General features: G+C 34.3%; 3 protein-coding genes across 5 annotated transcripts in view; 1 reads left to right on the top strand and 2 right to left on the bottom strand.

Moving 5' to 3' along the window:
- The window catches only part of LOC147838394 (uncharacterized), a 900,722-nt gene that overhangs the window by 25,119 nt on the left and 848,986 nt on the right, over nt 1–26,617 (bottom strand). The gene's annotated exons all lie outside the window — the stretch shown is intronic.
- Nucleotides 1,756–14,836, bottom strand: si:dkey-182g1.3. Of its 2 annotated transcripts, none has more exons than XR_015521494.1 (7): nt 14,464–14,836; nt 12,267–12,590; nt 9,488–9,814; nt 8,203–8,766; nt 7,379–8,045; nt 6,492–6,779; nt 1,756–4,564 (listed from the first exon to the last, which is right to left on the bottom strand). XR_015521494.1 is itself a non-coding variant. In XM_087303497.1 (7 exons), exons 1-7 carry the CDS (start codon nt 14,504–14,506, stop codon nt 4,500–4,502), a joined length of 1,494 nt encoding a protein of 497 aa, XP_087159623.1. In that variant the 5' UTR covers nt 14,507–14,836; the 3' UTR covers nt 1,756–4,499. The 2 variants fall into 2 exon arrangements, 1 of the variants encoding a protein (XP_087159623.1); XM_087303497.1 differs by having other exon boundaries at nt 7,379–7,690; nt 8,632–8,766.
- Nucleotides 16,926–26,398, top strand: si:dkey-182g1.4. Of its 2 annotated transcripts, XM_087303623.1 has the most exons (6): nt 16,926–17,056; nt 18,311–18,619; nt 18,782–18,889; nt 21,461–21,766; nt 21,872–21,961; nt 25,267–26,398. In XM_087303623.1, the coding sequence occupies exons 1-6, from the start codon at nt 16,987–16,989 to the stop codon at nt 25,485–25,487; spliced, it is 1,104 nt and encodes a 367-aa protein (XP_087159749.1). In that variant the 5' UTR covers nt 16,926–16,986; the 3' UTR covers nt 25,488–26,398. The 2 variants fall into 2 exon arrangements, with proteins under 2 accessions (XP_087159749.1, XP_087159750.1); XM_087303624.1 differs by lacking the exon at nt 18,311–18,619 and having other exon boundaries at nt 16,932–17,056.

Raw genomic sequence — 26,617 nt, forward strand, 5'->3', positions numbered from 1 at the left:
ACAATGTTTAGTGGCTCTGTGTATTAGGTCCAAGCTAAATGCCAGCAGGTGTAGCTCCGCTCACTCTCCGCCTCTTTGCCCTTGTTTGGTATCCCGCCGTGGGTCTGATGACGCGCGAACAAAATGGCGACGGTTGGCCGCGCCTACTTGTGGCTTCTTTTTTATATATATGTAAAATGTAAAATATATTTTATTTTATTTTTTTTTCAAACAAACTTTTATTTAGAAACTTGTGGCTTCTTTTGCGCTCCTTAGAAACCTATGGGTGACGTCACGGATACTACGTCTATATATTTTACAGTCTATGGTAAACCAGGTCAACCAGGCTGGTTTTAGAGGGGTTTGGGCCATTTCCAGCCTAGTCTTAGGCTGGGAGATGACAGCTGAAACCAGCTCAACCAGCCTAGCCAGTCTGGGAGCCCAGCCAAAACCAGCTGTGTTAGGCTGGTTTTAGCTGAATTTAGCTAGTCATTTTCCAGAGCTGACCAGTTAGGACCAGGTTGTAAATTGCTGTAATAGCCTGGAAATGGCCAAAACCCCTTTAAAACCAGGCTGCTGTTCAACCACCCTGCTGAAAATCCAGCTTAAACCAGCCTAGGCTGGTTGGCTGGTTTTAGCTGGTCAACCAGGCTGGTTTTAGAGAGGTTTTGGCCACTTCCAGGCTGATTTTCAGCCATTTCCAGCCTGGTCTTAGCTGGTTAGGCTGGGAGATGACCAGCTAAAACCCGCTTGACCAGCCTAGCCAGGCTGGGAGCCCAGCCAAAACCAGCTATGTCCAGCTTAAACCAGGCTGGTCAAGCTGGTTTTAGCTGGATTTAGCTAGTCATTTTCCAGCCTGACCAGCTAAGACCAGGCTGGAAATGGCTGGAAACCAGCCTGGAAGTGGCCAAAACCCCTCTAAAACCAGCCTGGTCGACCAGCTAAAACCAGCCAACCAGCCTAGGCTGGTTTAGGCTAGATTTTTCAGCAGGGTTACAAAGTCATTGTGAAACTAGTTTAAAACATAGGCCTAAAACATAGATGCAATACATCCAGAATCTATGTTTAGACCTATTTTAATCCTAGTTTTACAACCGTGGATAATTTAGGCTAAACTGGTATTTTAACAACAGATACAGATCATTCACAATTTTTTTGTTTAGCAATTAGCATTTCCTGCTGTTTAGCGAATTTTTCGAATCTGCCGATTCAATTACATTCCTGATTCGTCGCATTTCCTGTCGTAAAAAGTCAGCCAATCACCATTGAGTGTTTCACTTTGTCACCGTGGAAATGTTTGTAAATGTCTGATAGCAAATCATGCGGCAACAGTTTTGAGGAGAAAAGATTTTCCAAACTGGTCAGAAGCAACAGGATGGCTTTTACATCAAGTTCATAAAGCCAACATTAATAGGTGAGTTAAATTTTTACTTAAAATATTTATAGCATCTTACTGCATGAATATCAATAAAAAGCGATAAAGGCTGGTTGGTAGGCATATAGTCAGTTATTGTGGAAAGGACATGGTTAAGTGGAAAAACACACAATCTTCACATTGTAACCTGCTTAGTTTATAAGAGTACAATATAGATTTAGAAAATGTCTGTTTGCATAATTATTTATCACTTCATATATGAGGCTCAGGTTTGCCCTCTAGTTTCTAAAGTCCAGACAGAGATCTCTGCTTTTCTTGATGTCTATAGTGATTCAATCTGGTTCAGCTGCTGTCTTTATATATTTGATAACTGCTTTATAAAAAAAACTCAGAGATTTAGGTTTCAAGAAGTGCTAAGCCTTTATTTATTTATAATGTCCTTTCAGTGCACATTTTGTTCATTCACAATACATGCATTACTTGCTAAATATGTTTTTTTTTTTTTACATTACAATAATACTGTCCAAAATTGTAAAGTGTTACAGTACGTTTGTTGAGAGACTTTCATCATAGTAAACAGAATTATGAAAAGGCATTTTAGGTGAAGGCTCATGGTGCAAAACAGTAAATTGCAATCACTGTAAGAAAAAATATATTCACAAAACATTTCTTCTAATTACGGTAGATACAAAAAAAATGATATTAAGTTCATTGTAATACAACTATATAGCCCAATAACATAGCAAGGAATACATATCAAACATTTCAGCGCAGCTTAAAAGTTAGCATGTAGGCTTAACATGAATATAATTTTTATATTGTTATGGTTATTTATTCTTTTTTCTGCTTCCATGTTGAGCTTGAAATTGTAAAAACACACACACACACAATATATAATTACAGTGCTATGTTTGTGACATTTGCAGTGAAATCTCAAAACATAAATTCACATAGAAAGCAGAAGTTAACATTATATTAATACTTTAGGTTATATTTTACAGAGCAATTGACCACAGAGTTAAGGGACCAGAAAAATATCGATCTGTAAACATGTTTTATATTTTAAATGAGGAAACTAAACATGCATTATGGATGTGTCAAAAAAAGTCTGCGGCTTTACAGTATACAACATACTTTGTAGAAATTCTGTGAATTAAACTGCACAACCCAAAACAGACAATGGTAATCAAAAGGATAAGAGTTGGCTCTCTATATAAAAAAAATATCGATTTTATTATATTTAATTTTGTCACATTTATGAGGAAAAAGTGTCGTTATGGATGTGACATCTCTCCTTTATAGATGTGACAGAATTTCAGAAATTGCCACTTGTGTGATTTTGGTTAATCAAATAGAATAGTTTGAAAACATTGACAAATGCATTTTTGAGTATTTCTAAAGTACTTTCTTACCCAAAAAACTTAGAAACCGTTTCTGTATTTTGGTGAAAACCAATTTTTTTTCATGGCAAGGTTGACATTTACACAGAATTGCTCATATAACCTCTAAAATTTTGTATTTTAAGCTGATTGTATATTCACAGTCACATTGTCTCTTTTGACAAATGTAAATATCTTCTTTTTTAATATAATGATTAATATAAATCTCCCAAAACCGCATTAAATCCATACGCAAATCATTCCCTTGTAAGCTTCATCTTTTATATGTAGAGTTGTTTCTCTGTATTTGTTTACACTCTGCAGTACAACTGAGACTGGAGAAAAAAAATGTAATTGGAGAAGAAGAGTTAGTTATCAAAACATGATCTGACTGACAAATGAGCAGCAAATGATCTTACAAAAAAATTCTGCATAACACAAATTAAATAAACGGGCAAAAAAACATTTTTCCAAATAAAGTGCATAAAAGCTATATATATATACAGTATATTGATGAGCTGTTTTACTGTACAACATATGACATATGACATGTTAACAATTATTAATTTTGCACATCTGATCGCTGATGGGGTTTTTATCACAAACAGTGGTCAGATGTTGAAGATAAAGTTCTAAATCATTATAATGATGCAAATGTTGTCCAGGTCAAGTAAAATATGTTGCATCAGCTTGCAAAAAAATTATTTGCAGAACAGTCTTGGGTCGTCTGAGATCTTTGTGAGTTAATGTGCTAAGCTTATATTTAGACACTAATAAATAGGTTTAGATTAAAAGTAAGTTGCTCTTTGTAAAAAAAAAAAGCATATTAGACAGCATGTGAGCAAGTGATCTGTACTGTACATGAACCATAAATAAGCTTAAATTATAACCGCTGATGATGACAGACTTTACTGAAAAACTTTCTAAAATTTGATGATTCTGCTGGTGACAGAGGCATGTAAAGATATTTATATGATGATTTTTACTATGAAAGAAGCTACATGATTATTTAAAAAATGCTGATGTTTATATGGAAAGTATAAAAATTTCTAACTATAATAGTTTGAAAAGACGAAGGACGAAACCCAATAGAGTTTTCTGTGTTTTTTTCTCTCCCAGTGTTTTGTTTCTAGTGTATTGATTTTTTTATTTATTTATCTCCCAGATCTCACCCATCAGACTACCTTCCCGAATGACTGCTTATGTAATTTTCTGTTTGCTGTACTGAACTCAGTGCTTGATCGCAGCTGTGTAATGAAGGCCCTCAAGAGTTTGTCCAACTTTGTGAAATGGGTTCTGGTGTCATGTGGTTCGCCCCTGACTGTCTGCCCACTAATGATGAATTTTACTTCCCCACACTCAGTGTTTTGTTTCTAGTTTGTTGTTTTTTACCAGCACCTTTCGAGACCCTGAGATCAGCCTTCCGTGACACTTCTGATATTTGTGTGAAATGCCAGTTTGCTTTTACTCTTCCTCAGAGTCCGTAAGTAAATATTAACTTAAAGAGATCACATTTTAAATAAAGAAAAGTCGATAACACTTTAGAATAATGGTCCATCATTTAATTTTAGCTAATGTATTTATTTACTAACATTATCTAAGTATGAATAAGGTTGTATAGCATTTATTAACCATAGTTTAACATTTACTAATGCATTTTTAAAATCCAATGTTGTGCTTGTTAACATTACTTAATGCTCTGTGTTCACGTTATTGAGTAATGGACCATTATTTTAAAGTGTTACTGAAAAGTCAAGTTAAACCATTTATCTTGGTTGCAGCGGTATTCTCTCTTCTTGTTGTTCATTCGAAACATTCCTTCTTGTGGTTTCTGAAAGAAAATCAAGATCACAGGATTTAAAAAGGGAAAAACAAAATGTTTCTCCAACATGCATCTACAAATGTAAAAGCTACTTTTGAGTATCCAAACATTCTGAAACCAACATGAAACCTAAATATGGTAATAAAAATTGTCTTTAATATTTATAGAACAACTCTGAAGGTTTTGATCCACTTAAAACGTTGAATAATGTGTGTGTGTCTGTGTGTGCATGCGTGAATGCGTGTGTGTGTGAGATTAACATTACAAAACATAAATTAATATACTTTGTATGCACAGTGTGTATATAATGGTTCTGGTTCTTAAATCTGACTGGCTGATAGCCATGCAATATTGTCCAAATAACAGCACCCTTCACCCTTGTGTATAACTCCACCCACATATAGCAACAAGCAGAGGACACTCTACAGTTTGACAAATATTGCAGCTGTTGGACAACATAATGTCCTTTTGATGATTTTTTTTTTTATTCAAGAATGTAGTTGTTTAGTTCACAACTATGCCGTTTATTTATAAGGACAGTGCCTATTTTAAAGTATTTATACTCTGAGAGACAGAAATTATAAATTTCTGTCGGTGGCCATTAGCCTGTCATTGAGCAAAGAGGGTTGACATAGCAAATGTAGAGTATTGAGTGTGAGATAGGACTCGCATATCAGGAATATATGTATTTTGTGTTGGCCACACTTTGTATAAGCCCGAGTTACTTTTTAAATGGCTATCTTTTAGTTTCTAGTGAGTCTCCTGTTTTCCTTACTGCAGACTACTTCAGTAAAAAGAAAGAAGAAATGGCCAAAAGTGTTAAGCATTTTTACCTATCACAAACACAACAGCAATCTGGTAGTGATTGCTTTGCTTTGGATTTTTAGATGATATTTATTGTTATCTCCCAATTCCAAGAGAAAAATACTGGGAAATCCCTGTAGACTGATAGGACTTCTGTTCAGCCTTATAATCTTAAAATGTGAGCAAAATCACCTGTTTTGTCATCACTTTAGACATTACGCAAGAGAATCAGTCAAATAGTAACTTTAAAGTGATGTTGGTGACTTAGTAACAGTTTTTGCTGTTCTGACCACAGCCACAGATGTGAATGAAAGGCGGAAGAAAGTCATCCCTCATACAAAAGGGATTTTTTTTTTATAAATGATTATGCCGTCGAACTGTTGTATAAATGCAATATCACACTCGTAGCAGTGGGATATGGCTGTATATTGTCACTGGTGGGACACACATCTCCCACCAGTGCTAATATACAGACATATTCCACTGCTACTCATGTGATATTGCTCATTTATACAGAGAGAGAGAGAGAGAGATTATATCTGTAAATTCTGCACACTCCTACAAAATCAGGCCACTGATAATGAAATAGTGAAAACATTAATAATATAATTCAAAATCTAACAAAAAGTGTTTTAGGCGTAATTAACATGTTTATGCTCTTTGGATAAGAGATTCATGAAGGTAAACAACAAAATCATAAATCCAAGGCACTCAAGGCCTTTATTAACATGACTATTATTTAAAAAAAAAAAGCCCTGTTAAAATATTTTTTAAATGAGGCTGTTATTTTTAATAATAGCCAAGTTAGTAAAGTTTTTTTTTTACTTACTTTTTGAGTGCCTTGGCTTTTGCTGCTTTATAAATATTATAATTGAAAAGTTAAAATATTTTTAAGCATCACTAATAAATAAAACATTTTACAGTAACAAAATTTGTGATCTGTGCCTACTCGTGCATAATATCCCTTATGAGCTGAAGTGCTGACATATTTCATTTTGACTTGAAATTGCATTTTGACCTTGAGTGGAAATATATGCAAAGATTCAAAGATTAAAACACTGTCACCCATGTGTAAAAAAATGGCACTTGTGCAGAAATAAAGAGTTATTTGAATAAATTTAGTTCTACTCACTTTTGACAACTTTGAATCTCCTGAATCTCGTCCGTTCTTTGTTGATGATCTGTAGATGAAAATATCCATAGTCTTCATCTGTGATGTTTCTGATGGTCAGAGATCCAGTCTGAGTGTCCAGCTCCAGTCTGTCTCTGTATCTCTCATCATTAATACTGATCTCTCCTGATTCAGCTTTAATGAGTTGATGTGTAGCTCCAAACGTCCACAAAATCAGATCACCAGGCTTTGTTTCAACATGAGTGTTGAAAATTAGAGTATCTCCCACCTCCACTGGCACTTCATTATCTTCATGCCAAAGCAACACACAAAAACAGAAAACAGTAAATTAAATTTAGTTTGTGTTTTCAACATCAGATACATTAAGATGGCATTAATAACATTTTAGTTTGCTTTGTTCATAGTTTGAGTCCATCACCCTTTGAGGAAATTAGGTCAATTCACAAATCATGAATTAGTACAGTATACTGTAGTATTTATCATTTAAGCTTCAATGGTTCTTTTTCTACACTTTGAACATATAGCTCTTGGAGTTCATCTAAAATATCTTAAATTGTGTTCTGAAGGTGGATAAAGGTCTCTAATGTTTGAAACACGAGGGCCAGTAGTTAATAACAGAATTTTTATTTCAGGGTGAGCTAACACTTTTTAAATGCTTGAGGTTTTAAAAGCTGGGTTGGATTTTGAATGATTGTAAATGGTTATGTTTATGTAGACCTTTTAGTTTCCAAAGGAAATCGTTTTCTGAGAAGTTTCTCAATCTGTTTTTTAGAGATGGCACTAACTCAAATAAAAAAAGCATCTGAAAATAACTAAAGCATTTTGAAAATCTTTGTCGACACAGTACAAATTGTCTGAACAGTTGACTCAGTTAATAATGTACTCACCTTCGACAGTAACAGTTATTATCTTGGATTTGCCTTTGGCCTCCACTTTATAGACTCCAGAGTGAATGCTCCGGATGTTCGTGATGAGCAGATCTCCATATTTGTCTGCTTTCCACAGTTTGTCTTTGAATCTCACATTATCATCTTCATATGATGTAAAGTTACCTCCACTGAATTTAGCAATGAGATTTGTGTTGAACCACCACTTTATCTCATCATCCTCCTGCAGTTTCATTCCAGTCCTTAGACAGTGAGTTCTTCCTTCCTTCTCTTTCACTTCAGCTTCTACTTTAGCTTCAACTACAACTTCATCTGTCACAGTTGCACATAGAAAAAGAAAACATATATGTTTGTAAGAACAAGCTTGATTTTACAGAGTATGTTTTATGTAGCTAGCTTGATTTGGGACATTTTTATGTTAAATATACTATCATGTTGACAGCATGTTTTAAAAGTCTGCTATCATGTTTTACTGCATTGCTAGCGGCTGTATAGTATGTTTCAGTAAAGTATGCTTTTGAAAATCATGTTAACAATGTGGTAAAAAATGGTAGCAATTTAAAAATGTTGCCATGTTTTACCATGCTGCTGCTACCCTTCTGAAAAAGGTTACTAGTTATGTATGTTGTTACTTTAGTTCTTGTAAACTTAAAAATAAGAAAGTACACTGTCTACTTTTAAGTACTTACTTAAAAATTCAGAAATATAATTAAAATTGCACAAGTATACTTGACAGAAAACATTTATACTGACAGAAAAGTCGGTAGTATACTGTATGTTGCCTACTTGTTTTTTTTTTTTTGTTTTTTTTGTCATAGATAAACTTAAAAGCATAACTTCATATTCTACCGTAAGTATACTTGGCTTTAAGCTATTTTTATTCTCTTAATTGAGTGACCTATTCATTTTATTTTCACATATTTCCCCAGTTTCAGAAATAAAGCTTCAGGCTATTCTGAGACTAAATTGCATGTTTGAGGAGCCTAAACTGAAAATAGTCCTAAATGGTATTCAGTTGTTGATGTATATCATGATGTATACTTTAAATATATACTTCAACATTACTTTAGCATACATAAAAATGTACTTGAAACATACTTTTTCATACTGTTTGTTTTAGTGATTTTAACATGTCAGAAACAATCAATTAAAGTTTGGTTAGAAACAAATATTTTCCAACTTATTTCTAATAATGAGTATGCATTTATGTAGCAGTTTGTTTTTGTCTAGTTTGTGTTAGAATCATTACTTACCCACATGTTCTAGTTTTGAGATCTTGCGGCGATAATAATAATAAACAATAATAAAAGTTACAAATGCAGCCATCAACAGAACAATGATAATTATTCCAGCTATGGCTCCTGCAGGCAGACCTGAATGATGTGGAGCTGAAGAGAAAAGTGCATGTTTGTTAGAAACTCTTCACATATTGTCAGTTAAAGAGTCTGAATTCAAGCATAGATAGAAAGGTTTGCTATAAACATGCATGGTATTGTTACTGTGTTTTAAACACCTTGGTAATTGTTACTTTTCTAATGTCGTGTCAGATTGTTGAATTTACAATCATGTTCCCGTTCAATCATGTAGACTAAATTTTTAAACAAATATTTACGTTTGATAAGCTTTAACTTGTTTTTTTTAATGTGTTTGCTTTTAACACATATGCACAATAAACACTCAAATGCAGAGGTCTTATTATAGCTGTTAATGTAGCTCTAATGTTGATATCATTACATCTTTAGCTTGCAACAAGAACATTTGATACAACCAAGCTAAGTAACTTTTGATACTTGAGCTTAAACTTCTTGCAATTAACTTAAACTTATTTGCAAATGAAACTTTTTTTACGAAGACAAATTAAGTATAGGTTTTTACCTCTAATTTATATATATTATTGTGATGATTTATATTTCAACATAAAAAAAATCTTATCCTAAAGTATTGAGATTTTTGTATTTCTACATTTAAAAATTATTAATTAAGTTCCTAATGAATGTATATTATTGTATGTATATTATTTTTAATTTTTTTTATTTTTTTTTATACTTTATATTTTTTATACTTTTATATTTTTTTAGACTATTAAAGTCTTCATAATTTGATACTCACCGGTGACAGAAAGCAGGAACTGCTGTGAGCTCTCGCGGCCACTGACTTGTACTTCATAAAGTCCAGTGTGTTCGGTTCTAGCATTTTTGATGGTCAGGGATCCAGTCTGATAATCCAGCTTTAGTTTGTTTCTGAATCTCTCATCATCAGCATTTAATAAAGTCTCGTTAGTTTCTACATCAATTTTAGCTAGGAGAAGGCCTTTATCTCCAAACCTCCACACTATCAGATCATCCCTCTGTAATTCAGTAGAGTCCTTCTGTAGAGAGACAGAATCTCCCTCCATCACTGACAAAGACTTCACTCCATCTGTCTTTTCGACTACAGCTGGAAAACAAATCAAATCAGAAATATTCTTTAAAACATGTTTAGCTGTTCTACAGATTTCCATCTAGAATCACTTGCAAGATTTTTCATATAAGTAATAAGGCTGGGATGATAAATCGATGCATTGTAATTCATGAATTGTTAGTTTTTTAACAGCACATGGGGCTCTAGACTAGTTTTTAACCGCAGATGACCCTCTAGGCTAGTTTTTAACAGCAGGTAGCATTATAGGCTAGTTTATAACAGCAGATGGCACTATGGGCTAGTTTTTAACAGCATGTAGCATTATAGGCTAGTTTATAACAGCAGATGGCACTATAGGCTAGTTTATAACAGCAGATGGCACTATAGGCTAGTTTTTAACAGTAGATGGCACTCCAGGCTGGTTTTTAGTGGCACATGGCACTCTAGACTAGTTTATAACAGCAGAAGGCACTCAAGACTACTTTTTACCAACAGATGGCAGTCTAGGCTAGAAACCGCAAATGGCATTCTAAGCTATTTTTAACAACAGATGGTGCTCCTGGCTAGTTTTTTAAAGTAGAAGGTGCTTTTCGCTAATTTTTAACAACAGGTAGCACTCTAGGCTAAACTTTTTAGCCCACAACCCGCCATCCTCGATGTTCAGTCATGAACCGTATTTATTGTTAATGTACATAAGAGCTGTTAAGGGTGTCAATTTAGTCTGTTTTTATTATTTTTTATATATATAGTTCATTTAAAAACAAAAAAAATGTTTACCAAAGTGCTTTTCACATCAACACTCAAAATCTATACTCACAAATATCATCAAAATAAAATGAGTTAACACTTCAACCATGAGCGCAAATGGATTTGCGATTTAAACAGCGTGGAGCAAAACGTCAAAACGACTCTTGGCCCAGCTGAAACTAGCAAACAACAATTGCGTTGCTCCTTGCGCCACATTGCGCCGGGTGTATGATAGGACCCCAGGTCTCCAAAAGGTTTAAACAAGGAGTTTGACATTCATCCTCTTCTTTAATAATTCTTTAATGTTTAATTAGTTGTTTGGTTAAATGTTTTTTGGCTACTTTTAGTTGTATCCTGGTACATTCTTTTCTTTGTTTATAATTTATGTAATATTAAGGTTTATTTTTGTATTTTCACTTGAGATATCTAAGCTGTATAATCTATGAATGAGTGTGTGTGTATGTATGTATGTATGTATACATATGTATGCATGTATGTATATGTGTATACATATGCGAGAGGATGTCATGTGATCCAGAAGTATACAAAAAGGAGCACCTGATTGTGATGAATACTGTCTGATGAAGAGCCGTGTGGCTCGAAATGTTACACACTTTGTGTCAGCCTTTTTATTTTAATAAATTTGTATTTTTGGAGCTTTGGTGTTGCCGCCTTTGATGAATATTTAGTAGTACATGAGTGTCACGATCAATGTGTTCTCTGCATTTATTTTGCACTAATATTAACCCGTGCTAATGTTGTATTAACGCAATGAAAGTGTAGACGATGCTATTGTTATCCACTATAATTAGTCAGTGTAATGCTGCCTTGTTTATGCACCATGTTATGAGCTGTCAAACAGCATGTGAATACATATATTTTTTTTCTGCAAATAAATAGCAAATTGTGGCATGTTGCAAAACATAAGCAACATATGTTTTATTGTTGAGGTCACCAGCAACTAGTTGACGTCAACCTCACTTTAATGACATAAAAGTTGACTTCAAAAAAATCATTAAGCCTTTAACCCCTAGTCCCAATGCCCACTTTAGGAACCACTAGGCTAGTTACAGCAGATGGCACTTTAGGCAAGCCTTTAGGTTAGTTTAAAAAAGCAGGCTGTGCTCTAAGCTAGTTTAATAGCAGATGGTGCTCTAGGCCAGAGGTTCTCAAAGTGGGGGTCGGGACCTCCCCGAGTGGTCGCGGGACAATGAAGGGGGGTCGCCTGGTGATTTTCAAAAATCAATTAATTTTTATTAAACCTTAAGACTTACTGTATTTTATCAATAACCTACTGAAGAGAAAAAAATAGTCGTTTATAGTTGCTATAAACTATAGTTACTATAGTAGCCTATAGTTACTAGTTCTATTGGATTGCGACTTCTCGGGTAATTACATTATACTAAAGACACAGCAATACTGTCAGATGCAGCAGATTTTGTAACACCAGGTTAAACTTTCTAGCCCATTTACAGCACTGACATACATTAAAAAAAAACAAAGAATAGACTTGGGTTTATTGGTGTGTTTGTGCGCGTCATTGCATACAAGGTTTTTGTATTTATAACCACCACCTCAGAGAATATTGGGGGTCACGAGTCACTGGCATTGTAATTTTGGGGGTCGCGGGCTGAAAAGTTTGGGAACCCCTGCTCTAGGCTAGTTGATTGTAATGTATCAGTTTATCACCCCAGTCCTAATACACATGCATGTATAAAAGAGGTACTCTTAAGAAACTCACCAAATACAAAAACACTAAATGTCTTGATGGTGGTCTTTTCTCTGGAAATGGTCAGCTTATATTGTCCTGAGTATCTGATTCTGATGTTTCTGATCGTGAGAAATCCAGTTTTTTGATCCACCTGCACTCTGCCACTGAATCTCTCATCATCTGTTATGTAAATGGAGGTTAAATCATCCTTTCTTGTTATTTGAGAGATGACAAATTCTTTAGACCCGAACACCCAAAGTAGCGTGTCTCTATTCAGTATTTCAGTGAGGTTGGTTTGTAGAGTGACAGAATTTCCTTCCATTACTGATACAGTCTCATCTGTACCCAAGGCCCCTGGAGAGCATAAATGGACCATAAAAGATTAGCTGAAGCTGTTGCAACAGAATCAATCTCAATAAAGCAATTTAATGTGAAACATTTAAGCAAAAACAAATCTAAACCTGCATGTAGACCAGGCTTGCAATGCCATATTCAAATAGATAGTCAAAAATCAAAAAATGAAAATTCAGTCATTATGTACTCACCCTCATGTTGCTCCAATCCTGTAAACATGTATTTATTCTGCTGAACATAATTAATGATATTTGGAAGATGGTCCGCAAACAAAAGATCTTCTCACCTATTTACTCCCATAGTATTTACTTTTCTTACTATAGCAGTAAATGAGTTATGAGATCTTTTTGGATACTGGTGTAATCCAAAATATCTTCTGTTGTGTTCAGCAGAACAATGAAAATTTTTACACGGGAACAACCTGAGGGAGAGTAAATAAGTGTTCTTTTTTTGGGTGAACTATCCCTTAAAATATAAATCAGGTTGTTTTTCTGTTGGTGATGCTGAAATGTAAGTCTCTACGTATTATACTACTTCTGCAACATGTGACATATGATCTGTGATATTAAATGTTTGGGAAATGTCTCTCAGGCATTGTTTTAGCAATGGCATTACTTGCATATAATTACTTCTCACGTCTAAAGTAGAATAATAGCAGAAAATAGACATTAAAATTAGAAATACTTAGGTCTCAATAGTTTACAATGTTTGAATAAAAGAGTTGGAGAGGAGTGGAAGAAAATTTGCACTGAACAGAGGTAGTTGACTTGAAAAATCGCATGGACACCTGTTGCCGTCTACCCACTAAACAGCCCTAGTTTAATTAATATATCATTTATATGTTTATAAAGGTTCTATGTATTCACATGGGCTGTTTAGGTTCACCTTGTGTAAAAATTTTAAGTGGTTTAAGTCAAAGGATTTCCATGCTATTTTCGAGTCAAATCAACTATTTGGGTTGAGATAACAAAACCTTGGTTTAAGACTCCAACAATAGTATCTACTGTAGATGCAGCCTTGATTACACAATCTGAAACTGCAAGTTTTGGACTTGCAATGTCAGAGACTCAATGCACTCAATTAAGCAACTAAGCTAGTTACCTAATTGTGAGGGGAAATTGGGTGTGTGCATTAAAAAACATTGCATGCAGCTTAGATTGCAACTGCACCAGACTTGTTTGACGCATTTTTACCAGTGGTGTTAATTGTCTAAATTACTAAAATGCACAGACAGAATTTTGCACCTAATTTTTAAAAGTTTTATTATCCATGATAATGATCCCAAACACCGTTAATGAACAAAACAGTTCATAAATCACTTTTTCTGTATTTTATTTTAAAAACATGATATTAAATATGAATGTTTGAATAAACATTCAAAAAATTAAATGGTTGATTAAAAGTCTAGGCCACCAGAACATTTAAATTGGCCTAACATTTTACCTATGAACACAACGATCAACATTAAATGCAAATAAATGTTTACATCTGAAAAGCAACGGGTTTTCCTCATTAACGTGTGATTAGCACGGCATAAAGTAATAGGTTATCTAAAAACACTGCAGTCATTAAACGGTCAAAACTTAAACACTTTTAATAGTTTTTAACACATTTGCTAAATATAGTCTATTGTGCATCTACCAAAATGTCTGTCATTCTGATGATTGAATGACGCCTACCGGTTTATAGAGATCACTTTCACTTTCGGTTCGCTAAAACCTCAAACAAAGTCGGTAATATGTTCATTCGATAAATCCATTTTTGCATTTGTGTCATTGTTTCCACGTTGTTTATAAATTAAGGATGTGTTCTTCAGTGTCAGTTCAGGGATCTCTGAAATGTGAAACCAAAACAGAGAAAACTAGGTACTTACCTCCCAAAAGTAAAAAGCAAACGGACAGAAAACTCGTCTGCATGTTTTTAGTCTTATGTATGTGTTACAGATGTTTAACGGGGATACTTTAAGCTTCTTCTTATTCTGTTCCACTGATTCTCGATTGCGCTGTTGTTTCCTCTGCCGCACCCAGGTTCAACAGATCGAGCCGCAATCTGGTGTTTGCCAAAAACACACCGCGAGAGAGAATACCGCTGCATTCAGAGCTCTTTCGCGACTAAAACGTGTACGTTTATTCTTGCAAGACATGCAGTGTCGAGACGAACAGACGTTTAATGAAAACAAATAGATGTGGACCCGAAGTTCCGCCGCAAAACTCCGACACTCCCACTATTCAGCATCAAATGGTGTAGTAACAACTCTCTCGCTTTCGCTCGCTTTCTCTTTTTTCATTGTGGGTTACAACCAAAGTGTCTAGGTACTTACCGCCACCTACTGTACAGGGAAATTCAAAGGTTCATTTACACTGTGTGGTTACATCAAAAACTATTTCCCCCTTACCTATATTCTGTGCTCCTCCAGTCTTGTATCTCTGAGGAAATTCAAGAGACCTTTGTTAATTTCCTTCATTTTTTCTTCAGACCCCTATGATCCTCTAAAACTTTATCTTTTAAGATTCTCCTTTCTGTTTTATATTTGTTACACTTCATAATAATGTGCTCTACATTTTCTGGAACATTACACTCATCACACTTATCTTATACGTTTTCCCCATTAACACGAGGGTGGATTTTAAACTGGTCAATACAAGTCCTTATAATCCCTTCTTCACTCCTGCATTTCCTCTAATAAGTTTTGCTATTATATGACTTCTGAATGTTGTAAAAATCTTGACTTTTGTTAACCTTGTGCCACTTTTTCTGCCATAATTCTTTAACTTTATTTTAATTAGTGATTTGGCTTCACCTTTACCAAATGGGATTTTCATTAATTCCTCATTCTTTAATTAGTGCATTTTTATCAATCACATCTGCTTTTTAATTTCTCCCACATCAGTATGAGCTGGGATAAAATATAATTAAGTTCATTAAGTTCCATTTCCTTCTAAATTTAATTATTTATAACGAATATTTCAAAAAAAACTAAATCCTCTTTTTCGTTTGAATTCAAGCTATTAAGAGCTGCAGCAGAGTCTGAACAAATGACCGCTCTTTCAGGTCTTACTTCTACCCATCGTAATCCTAAAATTATTCCTACAACTTCAGCTGTGAACACAGAGAGTTTGTTATTAATTATTTTACATTTTGTTATATTAAACTTTGGCATGTATGATAGCCTTTTGACCCATCAAAGTATATTTATGTGTACTTTTTATGCTCTGCCATATATATTTTTAAGTCAAATAATATCACCATTCCTTCGTACCATTTATTTGTAAGTTCTAGAAGTTAACAAGGGAAACCAATTTTTGAGAGAAAGATGATGTCGCAGAAGTACAAGAGGCTTACAGTTCAGCATTAACAGATTTTTTTAAGGGATAATTTCCCCCAAAAAGAACACTTATTTACTCTCCCTCAGGTTGATCGAGTGTTTAGGTTTCATTGTTCTGCTGAACACAACCAAAAATATTTATGATGCCACCAGCCAAACAGATCTCACCACCCATTTACTGCTAGAAGGAAAAATAAATGCTATGAGAGTAAATGGGTGGAAAGATCTTTTGTTTGCTGACCTTGAGCCATTTATTACTGACATTCCTCCAAATATCTTCTGTTGTCTTCAGCAGAACAATGGCATTTATTCAGGACTGGAACAACACGAGCGTAAATGATGACAGAATTTTCATTTTTTGGTGGACTATCCTATTAAATACAGAATTGCAAGTCTGGTCTACATGCTGGTTTCTTTTGCTGAAATCGGTTTACTGAGAGTGCCTCTGTTGCATCAGCTTTAGCTCATTTTCATGGTCCATTTAGGCTCTCCAGAGGCCTTTACAGAAGCAGAAGAGACTGCATCAGTGATGCAAGGAGATTCTGTGACTCTACAAACCAACCTTAGAAATACTGAACAGAAACACACTAGTTTAGGTTTTTGGGTCTAAAGAAATTCTCATCTCTCAAATAACAAGAAAGAATGATTTAACCTCCATTTTCATAACCGATGATGAGAGATTCGATGAAAGAGTGCAGGTGGATCCAAAAACTGTCTTTCTCACCATCAGAAACATCAGAATCAGACACTCAGGACGATATAAGCTGACCATCTAGAAAAGATTACAACCAATATGAAACACCTTACCTTTTAACTGTGATTTTTATTAATGAGAAATTGTACAATGTATTTATTTACATTGTGGTAATAGAATAACTACACTATAATTAATAAAAAAAAATACTTCTTGTTAAAAGATTGTGCTGTATCTACAGTCAGCAATATACTATTACATGACGTCCATTAGTAACGCCTACTGGTGACCTGATTCACTTTGCACTTGTGACATCCATTGCCAAAGTTGTTTGTGGTGTGAACAGGACGCTTCTGAGACATTTTCTCACAGTGTTGATGAGGAAACTGATAGTAAATATGATTTATGCTCTTGTTTTGACCTCAATGTGCTTGTGGCATTCGGTTGGTAAGTTGATATTTCTTTGTTTTAGTGTACTGTCAGATTTATTTATTTTTCTATATACATAGAGCTATAAAAAAACATTGAAATTTGGTTTTGAAGCAGTTGGGTACCAGTTTGTGTTTGTGTAAAGTGCTTATTAATGAATAAATTTATTTATTTATTTATTTATTTATTTATTTATTTATTTATTTATTTATTTATTTATTTATTCTTTAAATCTCTGAATATTTCTTCCAAATTCTTTTGAAAGCAGTTAACAGTGAAAACAGTAACTCTCAAAAAAAAAAAGAGATTTGAGTTCAAGGAGCATAAACTTTCTTAAAGACAAAGTTAACACGCATGAAAAATCTGTAATTTCCTTGTTCAGAACCAGTTTGAGATTTTTTTTTTTGTTGTTGAACACAAAATAGACAATTTTTTAACAATTGGCCCGAGTAACAGATGTTTAAATTGTTGATTAGGAATTGGGCATTTTTCCATTCAATTTTGCTTTCTAAACTGAAGCTAAAACACTGATTTATCATGTATGTATGTATTTATATGTGCGTGTTATTTTTATTTCATTTTGACCATTTTAACTGAGATTTTTCCAGTCACTTCTTTAAAAGATGTTGTGTCAGAACTGTCTGAATAAGACTAAAACTGATCCACAGATCACGTTTTTATGTTTCACTTCTGTTTGCAAGTGGAAATGAGTCCAGAAGAAAATATAAAGAGAGGAACAAATCAGTCCAGTTATGCTCATCAACATTTTTCAGTTTCACGCATAATGAACTGTCTTAAGAGACCTCTTCCTCATATTCATCTCCTCCTTTGTTAAGGAGAAATTCTACTTTGAAATTTTTATTTAATTGAAATCATTTAGGTTCAATCCTGCTTCATTATGCAGCAGGCACATTTTAGCTGTTTAAAAAGATGTCTAATAGACGTCTAAACCTAGATGGTGTAGCTAAACAAGGCTTATTTTGACCTGTCAGTGAAAAATCCAGCAGATGTACAACAGCTCAAAATTAGACTGGTTTGACTGTCTGTCTAATCTGATGACTAGTCCAATTTTTGGGCTGTTTTTGGACGTCTATTAGATTTTCAGACAACCCAAATTTAGTATTGTTTTAGCCATGCCATTTATATTTAGGCATCTATTAGATGTCTATTAAATACGAAATTGCTTGCCTAGTGGCTCTTGACCATAAGTGGTTTATTTTAGCATAACATTTTTGTAAAGTTTCCACAAAACATCTTGGGTTTGTTATTCAGATATGACGGAGGAAGTGAAGATCATATCAGTGAAGGAGGGAGATCCTCTCACCCTACACACTGATATTGATGAGGTATCAAGATATTTGCTGATACAATGGATGTTTGAAAATACTCGAATAGCTGAAGTCAACAGACTCGCAAAGATCAACTCCACATATGATGGTCCAGAAGAGACTTTCAGGGGTAGACTAAAGTTAGATCAGACTGGATCTTTGACCATAACAAACACCAGATCTACTGATTCGGGACGTTATAACCTAATGATTCTGAGAGGACAGAGCAGCTACTTCCAAGTCACAATCTATGGTGAGATTTCTATAGTGGAATTACAGCATTGTTTGAGCTTCCGCTTTGTCGAATTGCTTGTTTTCAGTTATATTCATTATTATTTAGTCTACCAATAGAAACATTTGTGAATTGTTTATGATGCTGAAATAAATTGTCATTTATCATTGACTTCATTCACAGGAAGATCATCAGGCTCAGACTGTGTGTCGTCCAAATGCACAAAGAGCAATTCAGTCACCAACCAGCCTGATGAAACCGACATTACTGAACTCCCTCAGTCAACTTCAGGTGTGTATTAGCATTTATTTACAAGAGAGCATGTTAATCTACATAAGTGTGTGTGTTTCTTTTTCAGTTTGTTGACGTTAAAACTCAATAACCACACTAATCTACTTGTGGTCATATAGAGGGTTAATTTCTGTATTTTTATTTATTTTTTATTTTTTGGTTGGTACATAACCCAGGCACGTGAATAAAAAAAGTAACATAAACGATAGTATAGTAATAAATATGGGTAACACTTTAAGTAACAACTCGCACCATTTCTACTGGCTTATTGCCTGCTTGTTATTTAGAAACTGTTTGTTAGCATTTATAATGTATTATCTAGGGATGCTCCGATCAGAATTTTCGCAGCTGATACCGAGCATTGATTCTTTGTCATGTTGATCGGCCAATACTGACTACCAATTCTGATGCTTCGAGCTTTATAATGCATTAAGCACATTTTCCCTCAGAGTTGGAAACTTGAAATGGAGATCTCCTCTTACCTGAGAAAATAAATAAATGATGTTCCAAATAATCCCTTAAACATTTAACTTTTATAACCACATGTCATGGTCAGAAGCAGCTTTACAGAAAAAAAAATAGATAAAATAGCTAAAAACACAGAGTTTTGAGTTTTTATATATGTAAAAAGAATACATGAATACATGCAAGGTCATCAACTCTCTTGCTAATTGACTCTCATCTCCGTGATTTCCGGGGTATTTTATCTTATTCAAACACCTGCGATCGTTTCATTAAATCGGCCAGATTGGCGAGTACCAATCGAGTCATAAAATGTGATTATCAGCTGATAACGATTTCTAGCTGATCGATCGGAGCATCCCTATTATTATCTTAATTATTATTACCATTATTCTTCCCAATATACCTAAACTTAACCACTACCTTACTAACTATTAATAAGCAAAATGATTTTGAATATTAAAGCAAAAATAGAGCAAAAATTGAGCAATTTGCAAAAAGTCTTAGTTACTGGTTTCTTAATAGTGTGAATTGTACATTAAGAATAAAGTGACATAAATATATCACACTTTGTCACACTTTTTGCATAAATTTAGTAAATAAAAAAGCGATTGAAGTAAAAGTGGTTAAAAAAGGAAGAAAAAAGAACTGACCCAAATAACATGTTCCACTTCTGCCTGCAAATGAAACTACATGCAAAACAAACACCACAAAGAGGAACGAAAACAGTTAACAATGAAAACAGTAACTCTAATAAAAAAAACACAGTTCACGCAGCTTAAACTTTCTTAAAGACAAAGTTAACACGCATGAAAATTCTGTAATTTCCTCGTTCAAAACCAGTTTGAGATTTTCTTTTTTCTGTTGAACACAAAAGAAGATATTTTGAAGTATGCTGTGGCTGGCATCCATTGACTCCCATTGTATTTTTTTTCCTCCAATTCAATTCAATAAATGCCATTAACCAGCATAAATCAAAATATCTTTTTTTGTGTGCAACAGAAGACAGAAACTTGTTATTTTAGGGTGAACAATCACTTTATCTGTCCAGCAGAGGTCTCTGTATATCTTACAAGAATTTATTTATTTTGTTGTAGTTGTTTATGGGGTAAAATAGTTTTTAAAATCCAGGCTTATTAGAGGGTTTAAGAATGAATATGTAAATACGTGCAGTGTGCTGTTGTGTCAAATGCAAAATAACAACAACAAAAATGACTGCGGTAAGAAAAATATTTTAAAAAGTATGAACTCCTGGCACTTCAGTCGTTTATTTATATAGCAGTTAATAAATTAGATTGCTTTAAATTAAGCCACTCTATTGTATTAAACATTTTAAAATGCTTTCTGTTTCTTTTAGTAAGAAATGTCCCATGTAGAAAACTGATATATGACAAATTACTTATGACATGCAAGTTCATATTTGGATTTCTCATATATAAAATACGTTATTTATACCACATATATTTCATAACATTGCAAAAATGGACTCTTGCTTATTTTTTCTTTCAAACATTGTAATTACAAAAAGGTACATATCGTCACCTTAATATTTTTTTATAAGTTGTTTCCATTTTTATTTATTTAAAAACAAATATTACACATATACTGTATGCTATGTGGAATGAAAAATCTTTAAAGCTCAATATCCCAAAAACATTCAGAACGCAAAGAATATTTGCCATTGACCAATAGGAGTTTGAATAAGTTAACCAATCAAAGCAATGAAAACTGATGTTTCTGAGCTGTTTGAGCTCCTGGAACAAACCAGCATTGCCAAGTCAGAGGTTTTCCCAGAGAATTTGGCCAGTTTTGATCTGTGTCCTCGGGTTTTAACCAGGCAAACCAGCATTGCGCTAGTCAGAATGGAAATTTCATTGTTTTGTAACGGCCATTGGGCCATATTTTTGTTGTGAAAACCTGGCAAACCTGAAACAAACTTCAATTTGTCCTTTTTAATGCACCAGTTGCAAAACCTACTTTTTGTATTTTGCTTAAAGCATACCACGTGGTTTAAATCTGATATATACAAGTTATTGATATATGTAAATTATTATTATGGTCATTATGATGTTGTGAAATCTTGTTTTGTTTGTCCTTTACATGTCACAGAGGAAGTGAAGACCATATCAGTGATGGAGGGAGATTCTGTCACTCTACACACCGGTGTTACAGATGTACAGAAATATTTGTTGATGCAGTGGATGTTCAAAAACACTCGAATAGCTGAAGTCAACAGACTCGCTCAAAACCGTGTCACTTATGATGGCCCAGATGGAAGATTCAGAGATAGACTGAAGTTAGATGAGACTGGATCTCTGATAATCATAAACACCACAACCACAGACTCTGGTCTTTATAAACTAACACTTGTCATCCAAGAAAGCATCTACGTAAATTTCAAACTTACAGTCAATGGTAAGTGATATCCGTTAATGACATCGTTGTTCATCACCTTTTATGAAACCAACATTGTTAATTCATCTTATGAAATATCTCTGATTCCATTTTAAATCCTGTCAGTATCATCATCGCCAGAAAAATCATCGATTAGCTTGATGAACAACCAGACTGAGGATGCCAACATTACTGATCTATATCAGACAAGTTCAGGTATGTCACATAATATTAGCATTTATTTGCAAGAGAGAACATGTTAAGTATTAAATCAAAGTTTACTCATCTTATTTTTTAGATGTATGTAGTAGTAGCCTACTTAATATAAACAATATATCTGTGCACTTCATTGTTTTGTTAAAAATAATTGCTCTCCTGATCATTAATCAAATATGGCATTCTCTATACCCCCTTGAAATGAATTTTCCTCAGTTCTGGTCACATAGAATGTCTTTAATCAGTGTATGTGTCATTTCTGCCATGCTTTTGTCCTTTTCTCAATTGACCTTCATTTTGTTAGCAACGCGCATCTTCCAATAATGCAGTTGGTTTCCAAAGTATAAAATCCAGCACCGCCCTTCTTCTTTTTTTTTTTTTTTTTTGAACAATGTGTTTATTATTTTTTTTATTATGCAAGACAGGTAACACAAAAACAGAATTACATTTTGCCGCAATTATTTCCCACCCCAACAAAAGAACATCACTCTCTTCTCCTTTATATAAATACACAATATTCTCTTACAAGAGACAATTTAAATGCAAAACATATATTGCTAGGTACCCAAAAACCAAGTATACATAACCGTACTTTACACATAAAGTTACATTATCCAACAAAACAAAACACAGACACAAAACAAAACAAAAATAAAAAATATTTTTAGTTACACCTCTTATAATAAATGATCAATATTATTGTTGTTAATGTAGTAATAAAACGGCTTCCATATTTCTTCATATTCATCCATTTTGTTTCTGCCCTTCATTTTAAATTATATATATATATATATATATATATATATATATATATATATATATATATATATATATATATATATATATATATATATATATACATATATACATATATACAAACGGGGGCGGCGCAGTGGGTAGTGCTGGTGCCTCACAGCAAGAAGGTCGCTGGGTCGCTGGTTCGATCCTCGGCTCAGTTGGCGTTTCTGTGTGGAGTTTGCATGTTCTCCATGCGTTCTCGTGGGTTTCCTCCGGGTGCTCCCGTTTCCCCCACAGTCCAAAGACATGCAGTACAGGTGAATTGGGTAGGCTAAATTGTCCGTAGTGTATGAGTGTGTGTGTGTGAATGTGTGTGTGGAAGTTTCCCTGAGATGGGTTGCGGCTAGAAGGGCATCCGCTGCGTAAAAATGTGCTGGATAAGTTGGCGGTTCATATCGCTGTGGCAACCCCGGATTAATAAAGGAACTAAGCCGACAAGAAAATGAATGAATAAATTCAAACGGATTCAAGTCACGACTTTTCTTTGTTACCCTTTTCAAGATTTAATACAAGTCTTTTGTGTCTTCAGAATATTTCTGTAAAGTTTCAGCTCAAACACCCCTCAGAATATTTATTATACCTTTTAAAATATTTGAACTGTCTGCTCTGAACACAATGTAGCTGTTTTTGTTGCCTGTGTCTTTATTGCTAGTTCTCCTCGCCCACCGTTCCCACATGCCTGTCAGAGGGCCCTATCATACACCCGGCGCAATGTGGCGCAAGGCGCGACGCAATTGTTGCTTGCTAGTTTCAGCTTGGCGCAAGAGTCGTTTTAATGTTTTTCGCCATGCTGTTTAAATAGCAAATGCATTTGCGCTCATATGTGCGCCCACAGGCGTTCTGATCTAAAAAGGAAGGCGTGTTAAGGCGCATTGCTTGCGCGTTGCTATTTTGAGAAACTATGATAGTCTGTGCTCTGCTTAACTGTTTTCTCTCTAGTGAAGGGTTCAGTTTTTACACTTACAAAGTCCTTCATGTAAATAGCAAATTCGCTATGGTGCGACACAACTGACTCTTAAAGGGAATGGGATCTGAGACTCTGATTGGTTTATTCTCAAAAAAACATATAACTTATTAAGAAAATAAGCTCAACCCTTTTAGATCATGCACCATGGTGCAAAGTGCATTTTTCAGTCCTTATATTAGCAAAAGTGGATTCTGACACGCCATAAATTAGTTTGCGCCCTGCACTTTGCGCTTTGGGCATGGATAGTCAAAATAGAGCCCAGAGTGTGCCTTAATCGGCTGCGTCAGATAAACAGCACAGTGACAGACATGAAGGAACAGATCTCACAAAACATTTGTGGAAAATACTACAGTAAGAAATTCAATCAATCAATCAGCTTTTATTTATATGACACTTTACCACAACCAATATTGAAGAAAGGCGACAATGCAAAACAGTACAAAAAAACGTCAATAGTATTCCAGAGTTTAGCACCTGCCACTGCAAAAGAGCGGTCACCCCACTGCTTGTATCTGCTTGTATCTTGACCGAGGGACTTTAAGCAGAAGTTGGTCAGCAGATCGCAAAGTTCTGCTTTGTTTGTGAATGTGCAAAATTTTGCATAAGTAAGTAGTAGCAAGGCCATTGACGGCAACTTTATCAATGAATATTAATGTATGTGTTGTGGAGTTGCAGTCACGCACAATGTCATTACAAAAGGTATGCACACACACACACACACACACACACATACACAGACACACAAACACAGCGGACACACAAATAGCGTCATAGGATACACGTTAATATCTACTGCTGTATGGATATCCGTTATACAAAATAAACCTGATTTAACGTCCACAAACCAGGATTGAAGCGTCTTCTTTTATAATTGTACTGACACGCGGCTGTGGTGATAAAGACAGTAAAAATGCTGTAACTCAATACAAACGTGCAATGTTTTAAAACGCTTTAAACTTGTAAAACTCATTCTTGATCACATTTGGTGATGACTGATGATCACAGAGAGCTGAACAGATCTATAAATCCAGGTTCCTTTGCACACATCCTGTCTTGTTAATATGATTATACATGTTACTACGGAGACATTTTAATAGCATGGGTGGAGAAATAGCACTCCTATGTTATGTTGCGGTTGGTCAAAATGGGAGGGATTTGAATCCTATTTTAACGTCAGGCAATTAAAAAAAAAAGTGACTTATTACCATTATATCACCCCAACATGGCAGTGGACACATACCAACACACAGTCCTGTCCAAACAGCTTGCAAAAGATGATTTTCATCATAGGTGCCCTTTAAGGTTGTGTGTTTTCACTACACTTGCACTAGAGGGAGCTAAAGGTTTTGCTGTCATGACTCTTCAACAGTCTCTGCTCTATTTCCAAATCTCTGTTCTAAAAACATCAGAACAACAGTTCTAAAAAAAAAAAAAGTATTCTAAAAACAGAACACCACACAGAATTACTGTTCTAACTGTGATGTCATCTGTATTTATTTAAACATGTGTCAAACGCTTATTTCTGATTCTTTCCTTTCAGACTCTTTCTACTGTTGTGGTTTACCCGAAACTGTGATTCGATTGGTCATTTGTGCACTGGTGGGCGTGGTTGTTCTTGCCTTGCTGGTGTATGACGTCAGAGCTACAAGACTTGAGCTGAGACGGGCGGAGGAGACCAGGCTTTACCATCAGATTCCTGAAGTAAAATCAGAGCTACAGCCTGAACTGAGCAGAAAAATGAGCAACAGATATGTTTACTAAAGGTTGCTGATGTAGTCCCAACAGGAAAACTAGCAGCTAGCTATTTATCAACCCGTTATTCTTCATATATTTACCATGTTTTGGTTTGTACAATGATTTTACTGAGCTAGCAAATTAAACAAGTGGTTGTAAATCCAGCTACCATTAATAAATAGCTAACTAGCGAAACGAATTATGACATTGAATAATCTAATAAGCTCTCATTTCTCATCAAGGCTCATTAAGTTTAGGAGAGAGTGCAGAGATATTTTATTACTCTATCTCTACACACGGGATATGATCCTAGAAAACAAAACTAGTCAAAAAGGTAATTTTTTTTGGAAGTTACTTAATAAAACCATTTAAGTTTTGCAAGAATATTTTGTGAATAACAGCTCAAATTGGTAAATCAAAAGTAAAATTTCATTTGTTTCTTACCTCTACATTAATAGAGGGATACGCTGAAAAATGCCCCCTCAGATTGTACTATGTCTTCAAAAATATGTTAGTTTACTTGAAAGCAGCAAATAGGACATCTTAAACTTTTAAAATCATGCTAGTGCTCATGCTTTTGCCATTAAAAAAGTAGTGTACTTTTACTCGCTAGATGGAGCTACAACCGTGTCATTTGTCTTAGGAGACGCACATCGACTATATATTCAGTCAGTGTTGGGTAGTTACATTTACAATACAGTATAACAATCCTAAGCTGATTTTAAACTTTTTAAAAAAGTATAATAAATTAACGCAAGAACAGCATAACACACGAACAAGAACACATTAAGTTACTTTTTAAAAAATGACTCAACATTTAATCTAATTACTTTTAAAAGTATCTTTACAAACACTGTAAATATTTTGATACACAACAGTATCAGTATTTGAGCTAGTATTTACACACACACACACACACACACACACACATATATATATATACAAAAAAAAAAAAAAATATATATATATATATATATATATATATATATATATATATATATATATATATATATATATATATATATATATATATATATATATATATATATATATTGCACCAAAACATTACTAGAAGTGAAAAACAAACACATAAACAGAGCATTTTTTTCTGAATGTAGGCATAAAGTATCTGTATGACCTTGTACTTCCACCAAGAG

Source organism: Danio rerio, chromosome 22, assembly GCF_052040795.2.
Source record: "Danio rerio strain M-AB ecotype USA chromosome 22, GRCz13ab, whole genome shotgun sequence".
In the NCBI taxonomy this organism is placed as follows: Eukaryota; Metazoa; Chordata; class Actinopteri; order Cypriniformes; family Danionidae; genus Danio; species Danio rerio.

Excerpts from the sequence above, each read along its gene's own strand:
- si:dkey-182g1.3 (XM_087303497.1), bottom strand. The coding sequence starts at position 14,506 with ATGCAGACGAGTTTTCTGTCCGTTTGCTTTTTACTTTTGGGAG. Across the intron at positions 9,815-12,266 it reads ATTTAGTGTTTTTGTATTTG|CTGTAGTCGAAAAGACAGAT; the intron begins GTGAGTTTCTTA and ends TTTGTTTTCCAG. Across the intron at positions 4,565-6,491 it reads GAGATTCAAAGTTGTCAAAA|AAACCACAAGAAGGAATGTT; the intron begins GTGAGTAGAACT and ends ATTTTCTTTCAG.
- si:dkey-182g1.4 (XM_087303623.1), top strand. The coding sequence starts at position 16,987 with ATGAGGAAACTGATAGTAAATATGATTTATGCTCTTGTTTTGACCTCA. Across the intron at positions 18,620-18,781 it reads CTTCCAAGTCACAATCTATG|GAAGATCATCAGGCTCAGAC; the intron begins GTGAGATTTCTA and ends CTTCATTCACAG. Across the intron at positions 21,962-25,266 it reads TCTATATCAGACAAGTTCAG|ACTCTTTCTACTGTTGTGGT; the intron begins GTATGTCACATA and ends CTTTCCTTTCAG.